At 42.1% G+C, this 8,684-nt stretch overlaps 1 protein-coding gene across 1 annotated transcript in view; it reads right to left on the bottom strand.

The window, feature by feature from the left end:
- Positions 1–347: 347 nt before the first annotated feature.
- Positions 348–8,684, bottom strand: part of SSU72 (SSU72 homolog, RNA polymerase II CTD phosphatase) — a 62,126-nt gene continuing 53,789 nt past the window's right edge. Inside the window, exons 3-5 of the mRNA XM_019541563.1 lie at positions 8,264–8,403; positions 4,365–4,483; positions 348–2,532 (exon numbers count right to left, since the gene is read on the bottom strand). Coding sequence (XP_019397108.1) covers positions 2,431–2,532; positions 4,365–4,483; positions 8,264–8,403 — 361 coding nt within the window. The 3' untranslated portion in view covers positions 348–2,430. The remainder of the gene's footprint in view (positions 2,533–4,364; positions 4,484–8,263; positions 8,404–8,684) is intronic.

The following is an 8,684-nucleotide window of genomic DNA, read 5'->3' as shown; positions in this document are numbered from 1 at the left end:
AAGGCACAATTTATAAAGGAACAGGTTGTTCCATAATACACATTTCTCTTATCATTCTTTTTGATCAAAGCTTCCTATGTGTGCTTTTTTTTTTGTGGGGGAATTGCAGGGGAGGAAGAGGGAAAGAGAGAAATAAGACGACATAATCTTCTGCCACAACAGCAGCTTCGCATTTTGGAAAAATGAACCATCTGGGTCAAACTACTAAAGTTTCTATAAATTAATTTACACTTAATGGCTACAGTCAGGATTCTCTTCTAGTTGTACACATAGATAGCAGTGTTGTGAGCGTGACAGATTTCGATTCCACAACACTTTATATACAGACACACACTTAAAGCAGAAGCTACCAAAACCCATGTTTATTGACACATGTCCAATAATATCCTCTGTTTAGACTTTTCTTGCAACAACAAAGAGTGTTTAAAACGAAGCAGATCACTTCAACACTAGATCTCCTGGATGGAGTGGTAGAAAACAATCCTACCTCACCTCTGTTCAGTCTCTGGAAATTAGTCCGGATGATGGGAGGGATGCACGGCATGTCTCTTTCTTAAACGGATCCGTCTCTAGGCAGTTCAGCCCTTCCAGAGTCATTTTACCCTTCCGTCTTTGATTGCAAATATTCTCACAGCAACCAGCTCTGATGTCACAAACTAACAAATAAGCGGCAGACAAAGTTCAGTGAAGTCCTGCCTTTAAAGAAATAGCCTCAAGGAACAAAATGCACCAGATGAGAAGACAAACACAACATGATTTTGCTTAACAAATACCCTCTTTTAACTCCCCTCCCGCCAGCATTGTAGACACCCAACATTGAAACAAGCAAGTGTCCTTTTTTAAGGGATCCATGTTTGTTAATAAAGGAGGTAGATTGTGGCATTTCCAGGAAACTTCACATATAATCTCAAGGTAATCATCCCCAGACTACCTGATTCAGGAGAACACTTAGGTTCTTGCTTAGCTTCAAGCATGCACTGAAATCCCATGGAAGTCAACTTAAGTGCAACGACTCTCATGAAATGGGTCGGGTTAAGTAATTTGTCCACGATCACATGATGGAAACGAAACGCAGGAGTCCCAAGTCCTACCCCAATATTGGGTTAATAAGCAGAGGTCTTCTGCATTTCCTCTGCATACATCATCAGTATGGGGGACAAATCTAGTTTTCTCAATATCCTCTGGGTGTTTTGAAACAAGCCATACCAACCTAGGATTGTTCTGGCCTTTAACCAACTAGTAGCACTTCACTTGGTAATTCCAAATTTCTATTAATCCAGTTCACTTTTCACTGTTCAGGCTTTTTATCTCTGGCATTCCACTGTTTTGGCAAGAAGACTAGACTGAGACATTGCCCTTTTTATAAGGAACATGTCAGTGTCTAATGCAAGCTTGCTTTATAACTCACCGCGTTGGAAGGGAATATTTAGACTCAAAAGACACTTCTTTAATATCTTTAAACTATTTCTGTAGAGGATCCTGTCCTTTAGACTGAAGACATCTGTTATTGTGGCTCTTAGCCACTGTAACTTTAAGGCCTCGAAGGCTTTTTATACTCTCATAGCACCCCAAGGAATACAGGACACATACGAAAATGAGGCACAGAACTTGAGGCCTGGATTCCTGCAATGAGAAGTTTGCAGGCAGGGCCCTATTGACTTCATTTCATCCCACAGCAGCATCAGAGATTTAGTGAGTTGCCCAAAGTCACATGTGAAATCTTTGGCTGAGCTAGGAAGAGAATCTTGATTTTCTGAGGTCCTATTCAGAGGCCTTAACTACAAGACCATCCTCTTCAATGGGGTAATTTGTATGGAACCACCTTTTCAATGGTGCTTCAGTTTCAACACAAGAAGCAAAATGCCCAATTTTCCAGCTTCTGGTGTGAAGACAAAGAGATTGGGCAGAATTGGAGATTTCCACTTTTATTGGATGTTTCCAATGTTATACCTAATAATATACAGATACTAATTTTCCATTGTTCCATTCACATCTTCACATATTCCAGCCATTCAGTCAGTTACATTAAAATAAGAAAAAAAAAAATACACAGGTGAAATAAAATACATTTGTAAGCTGGAAAAATACAATATAAACTGTATCATATTCAAGAAACATTCTCTTTATAATTAAAACCCCACTTGTAACAATTAAAGTAGGATTTAAAAAAAATCTTGATTTGTATTTTTAAATAGATGGCCTTTACGTATATTTTTAATCATTTGCATATGTACAATTCAGCCAGTATCTCTGCCTGCCTGTGGCAGAATACCTGAAACATACAAACAAAACACTGAAAAGTAAAATTATTAACAAAAAAAAAACCAAACAAAAAAAGGATCAAAGTTCATCTTCCAGGAAAGTACAGTATAATCAGAACCTTACACACATGCTTCTCTCATCTGTATTAAGGCCTAAGACAGAAGTGCTTTAATAAAAGCAGACAGTGTGAAGAAAAGTCCTTCCACTTTTCTCTTCAAATTCCTGTAACAGCTCATCTATTTCGTTTTCCATATCTTCTGTGTGTTGTATCTAAGGAGGAGAGCAAGAACATATCAGTAATCAGAACCAAGCAATGCTGATGTCGTTTGCAACCCCCCTCTTCGCTAAGGGCTATTTTCCAAGTTTAAAATAGCAGAATAGATCAATTTATGCTTTGATGAAGATTTACTTGGTAATTAGACAATAATTCCCAAAGCATCTAACACTTGTATGTACCATTAAAAAGCGACATGAAGACTTAATATTTGCAAGTAATTTTGTACCACTTTGATACCAAAAAAACCAAACCAAAACAAACCAAAACAAAACAAAACAAAGACTCAGCAGCTGATTTCACAGATCACAACTCCAAAAGGTCTTACACAGACCTTCTCTCGCACATTTGGCCATATTTACACTGAGAACAGAATCAGGTTCAAATACAGTAGTCCCATTCATGTTAGGGCAGCTAGGCCAGGGGGGCAACTTACAACCTCATTACATCCTGATCCACTTACAGCTCTGTTCCAATCAGCAGTGCGGATGGTACCCTAGCTGTATGACAAGATTAATCCAAGCCTTCAGTTTGATTGCAAAACACAGGTCATGATCCCACCTGCACTACAGCTCCACTTCTTGGCAGGTCTATTTAGAAGGGAAACAGATGCCTCTGGCCTGTACTATGAGCAGCTTTTGGCCATTGTTTCTCTAACCAGCACAGCCAGGCATTATCTTTTGCTGCAGCGAGCATACATATGGAATTTTAATCTACAGCTCTTTCACCTCCTGTTCAAAAAACATACTGGTGATCTCCTTACCCAGGTCAGCATGGGCAGCTATAATACAGAATAAACTCTAATCTAAGGACTTTCTTAGCAACATATAGGGTTGGCTGTGCTCCTGACATGAAGAAAACCCTCCCAAAAAGGAACCAAGCCAATGAGAGTTTCATACTATACATGTAAGCAAGTCCAGGAGAGTTGGAAGCCAAGCTGCACCATCAAGCCCACAATAGGTTTGTGCATCCAAAAAGGATTATAGCAGAATAGAATGGACAGGCCAGTGGGCAGAATTAACAGTCTGCTGCGATAGTGGGATATTCAGGCTCATTAGCTTTAAACCCTCTAAAAAGGTGAACGATATTTCTCTGTGCCCTCAATGGACTTCTCTGGAACAGAATGCATCAACTAGCTCATGCGTTGCTGGCTCCATGAAGCCTTCTTCCAGGTGGTAGGTTTAAGAATCATAAGGCAGAAAATGGAAGGGTCTAACTGAGGCTTCTCCCACAGACACAAAAAAGGGATTATTTTAGGCAATTTGTGCAAGATATTTTCCACCTATTTGTAATGACTGAGAACATGACATGTAAACATCAGTCATGCATAATAAGAACCACTTTTATAAAGGGACGGTTCTACTAAATGGAAATAGTCTATACATGTGTAGGGAGCGCAACATTGGCATATCCAGAGCTTGATGTTTAATAAGTGCCAACGCATTCAGTGCTGTGCAATATTGCGTTTAAACAATAGTAGCTAAAAGCACCGTGCAGTCGTCAAGCACAAGTATCATGGCTAATTATATATTTGCTTTGAACATTCTTTTTCCCCTCTAAAAAAACATTAATTCAATGATGATTCATCCATGTAGACTCATCAGCGCCAAAGAAAAATCCCAGGGAAAGATTTTGGAAACACTGTTGACATGGAGTTTGCTGCTTTAGGTAAAGCTTCACATAAAACGTAATCATTTTCCATAGAGAGCACTCTAAGGAGTGCCTTTCTTTTTAAATAATAAAGAAATCAACCAACTTGTAATCAAGTTAGAAAAAAGAAATCAACTATGGCCCAGGCATGGATAGGAAACAGGGACTTTATACTTACACACTGACATAGCTCGCAGATAAGGAAAGCTCCCAGGGTTGCCTCCTCATGATTATCCTGGATGTCCACGTTGATCACATGTACTGGCTGGCACGTCTCCTGTTCTCTGGAATTTAAATCTAGTTGGGAACAGACAAGACAAGACAAGAGTGACCCTTCAGGAAAAATCATGTTTCACGCACAATATCCCTAAGGGGAAGGTGGCAGGGAAATAAGAAAAGTGTCATCCCAATTTAGTCCTCCCTCAACCTTGTTTTAAGAGCTCAGTTCATTGTGTGGTTTTCTATTTTGTTGTGCAGAGCCCGAAGGGACTTGTGAGACAAGAGATGGACTAGAGAAATCAAATGATCAATCTGCCCTGCAAAAGGGCCATGAGAGTTTATCAGTCCAGGCAGAAATGCTATTTGCCCAGCATTTACTTCAGTGGCCATTGAAAGACCTAGGCCAAGATTGTCAACAGTGCCTTGTGACTCAGAGGCCTGATTCTTAGAGAATGCTCTGTGCTCACACCGTGAAGACTGGGTCATTTAAAGGTGTCTCAAGCTGGATTCCCCCCCAAAATCAAAGCATTCAGGATTTCTAGTTGCTTTAGAAAATCCGGATCATAATGCATTTCATTCAATGAAAAACAAGTAGCTCTTCCCAGGTGAGCAGTTTTTGCAAGGCTGTGGATTATCTGATATTGTAGTACTTCTCTGCACTACAGGCATCCATTAAAGTGCCCCGTATTAACAATGAGAGGCTCTCACTCCTGCCTGCCTCCTGCAACATCAGCTTGGCCAACCCGTCCAGAAACTCCACTTTAAAATTTCAGTCTCCATTCACAGCAGGAGCCACTTGGCAGAATTCAAGCTCTTTCATTTGCTATTTCTGAAGGGTGTCATCACACAGAGAAAGAGGTGCACAATGTGTGAATTAACAAGTGGTGGCCCTCTCTTCCCAACCCCTATGCAAGAAATGCTCTCTTAAAATACCAGGGCAAAGGCTGCTCTCTGACACGATATTCATTCAGAGCTCAGAGCTATTGCTCATAAAACCTATCAGTGTCATTTCAAACCAGTTCCCTTAATAAGCCCCGAGTTCTGCCACTGTTTAGATGACAAACCCGAAGCAAGCGCACAGTGCTTTGTACAGCTGGCAACATGATGACGGAGGCTAAGAATGTGAGCAGGAACTCTCTTAAATGTATAAGATCCTAGATTCGCATGGCTGCCCTGTGAATTTAAAGGCAACCCCCTCACCATCATGGGAGACTGTCTACCGAGTCCAGCAAGAGGCTGGGTGCTGTTCCAGGTACTGACACTGACTCACTATTAAACCCCAAGCAAGAGCTGTTTCCTCAGGTGTACAATGGAGACAATACCTCCTACCTCTGTGGTGGATAAAAAGTGCAATGTGACTGCAAAATATCATTACATCTATGCTGTATGGTTCTCTTAAAACCCTGCCTGTACTCCATGCTGATTTTAACACCTTGTGCTGGAGCCAAGCGCTCTGAACTTACAGGGATGGTTAATGCAGGAGTTTTTAACTCCTATGGAGTAGTAAACGCCCAACCTCATGAGGCAGTGTGCGCAAATTATAGTGATGATAATGCTGATGGGACTTGTTAGTAAAATAATGGAGCAGAAGCTTTGCTATGGAGCATCACAGCTTTATGCGAGTTGCTTTTCTTTTTAAGGGTCACAGGAACCAGCTTTCCTTTTTTTCTTCCTACACACTCTGTTTTCCTTGATACCACCACGCGATCTGGAGAGTGTTCAGTCTATGGGGTCATGTGTGCTACAGCTTTCAGTGAGTTCACAACCAGGCTGGTGGATAGGCGACTGTGGGCCTGTGTGGGATTTCAGCCCATGGCTCGTGACTTCTGGCATGCCTTACTTTGACCCTGCCTATGACTGTTATGGTGCAGCGTGGATGGGACCAGCCAGTTTCCCAAGTAACTTATGTACTCTACATTGAATGTGGGAGGGAAGAGCAAAGAAGGAAGAAGAGATGACCAAGATGGTTTGAATTCTCTGCTCCTGCGCGTGTCGGGCAAGATGGGGCTACTTGACAAGCAGGACCCAGAAATAGGATGTCTCATATCTGCCGCACGTTTCAGGGCCATTTCTGAAGCAGTCAAGAAAGGTTGAGGGTAATTTGCCTGGCAGGTCACGCTCACTGCCAAGAACTGAGCCAGGGCACAGCCTAAGTGGTGGAGGGGGCAAGGCTGTTATAAATGCAGGAGTGAAGGACAGCCCTGGGGACTCTGCAGCTGATTGATGCTGAACCAAGAGACATTTCTGCTGTGAAGGCTAATAAGATTCAATACTGGTGTCACACGCTAGTCAGAGGAAAGCATCATTGCAGCAAGGCCCTTCATGAGGATACTGGGTGGCTCACCATGGTGTTTTATGGATATAGAGGGAAAGCCAAGAGGGAAGCATTCATCATGCCTAGAGGCTGCCCAGGCTGCAGGATTTACAGTTGGGTATTAAACTGCAATTCTTGTGTTTGTTACAATGAATGTTTGTATGTTCGCTTTGGAAAACAGCTACAGATTCCTTTCACCAGCCACTGAAGACCGGTCAAAAAAGGCCTCTGCTACCCATAGAAAACTCCCAATGGCTTGATGACTAGGCTCAGAAGTACCCAGAAAAGTAGCGAGAGGCTCTCATGCTCCTCACACGGTCAAGAGTCTAGGTGACACATGCTACAAATCAGGGCCACTCTATGAATGGAGAAACCACCTCTGAAAAAGACCAGAGGGGAAAGTATTTATGTGCAAGCAGACAGGTGTTGTGTTACACTGAAACCTTGCATTTAAGTGCAAGTACTTAAACAAGTAAAGGGATGGGGACTTTCTGTGAGAGAGCACTAGATTTACTGCCCAAGCTTGTATAAGAAGTGTCCATTGCCTTCCAAATGCTATTTACAACATTTGCTGTGTACCTAAAATGTGTGTTCACTAACAGACCACTGAAACCACATGGCTTTTTTGTCTGAAGTTCATTTTTAACACCTCTGACACTTCATTCTGGGCAACACCTTGTGAGAAGTCCAGAAAACGACATAACTCAGGCCTGTTCTTTTGCAACAAATTAAACTGAGTGCAGGGAAAAACACAAAGGAGCCAGAAGCATAAAAATCATCTCAGTCCTCCCAACTGTGTCACACTTGGATTTGTGTGGGCAGGGGAGACATCATGTGGTGCTGTGCTCTGTGGAAGTGACACCCACAACCCTCTGCCCCTGGCATCTTCAGCTGAATACAGGGAAAATCTAGGCAGCTCTCCCAGGATACTCAGACCCAGTCATATAGTGTGGCAGATATGGGCAGGCCAGCATATCCAAGCAATGATAGTGCCAAGAAACATACTGCTGTGTGGACACAGTGCAGTGGGTTAGCTTTAGTTACGAGATCCTGGTTACTCTGAATGTGACCTTGGCTGTATTACTAATGGACAGGCCTGGTCTTCTGTATCGCTGCATGTGCAAAAGACAACTTCTGCACTGAGCGAAGTCAGATGGTTCCTTCATCTCCTGACTTACAAGGAGGTGGCCTCGTCATAAATCTAGAGTGCCCATCACATCCACCCTGCTGCACTTCAACCCCAGGAGCATTTTGAAAACCTCACTCGGCTGGAGCACTTGAGCTCCCACGACTGCCTCTCCAATCCTGTACCTAGAGAAGGAAGAATGCCTGCTACCCTCCAAGGTGGCACCTGCATAACACACCGAAGAGCTACCAATGCCTTCTGCAAATAAATATCTGGTGTAAATATTTGGCCACAGCCCCTAAATCCTGGGTTCCAACTTCTTTCCTAGATGGATCTTCCAGCTAACAGCAGTTGGGTCTGTCTTCAAATTCAGAAAAGGAATCGAAAGAAAATTGGTTTAACCATCCAAGGTCCTTACCTTCTACTACTTGATCATAGACTCTCTCTTCACACGTTAGGATCAAATCAAACACATCTTTGCAGTTCTGGAATCTTTCTGGTCGCGGCTTGATTCTCTTATTTCTGTCCAACATGTGTAAAATCCCATTCTGTGTATATCTGTTGTTGCTTGAGTTAAGTAATTTTGAAAGTCACATTTTGTATTTTCAGTAAATAAATTAGTGCTTCCACTACTATGGACTGTTCCCCATTTGCTTTGAAAATAATTAGAACAGGAAAAATCAAAAAAAAGAAAGAAAAAAAAAGTGGTGTCTTGCGTGCAAATATAAAGGTCAGGGAACTCTGTATTATTCCTAAAAGGCCAGTAACAGCTCAATTGGTATAATTTGCAGAGTCTCTGGAATACACAGACATCTCCATAGAAATTTATTACTGTTGTC

Source organism: Crocodylus porosus, unplaced genomic scaffold (genome assembly GCF_001723895.1).
Source record: "Crocodylus porosus isolate Cpor-Errol unplaced genomic scaffold, CroPor_comp1, whole genome shotgun sequence".
In the NCBI taxonomy this organism is placed as follows: Eukaryota; Metazoa; Chordata; order Crocodylia; family Crocodylidae; genus Crocodylus; species Crocodylus porosus.
The sequence above is the reverse complement of the archived record's forward strand: the minus strand, read 5'-3'. Positions and strand labels throughout refer to the sequence as shown.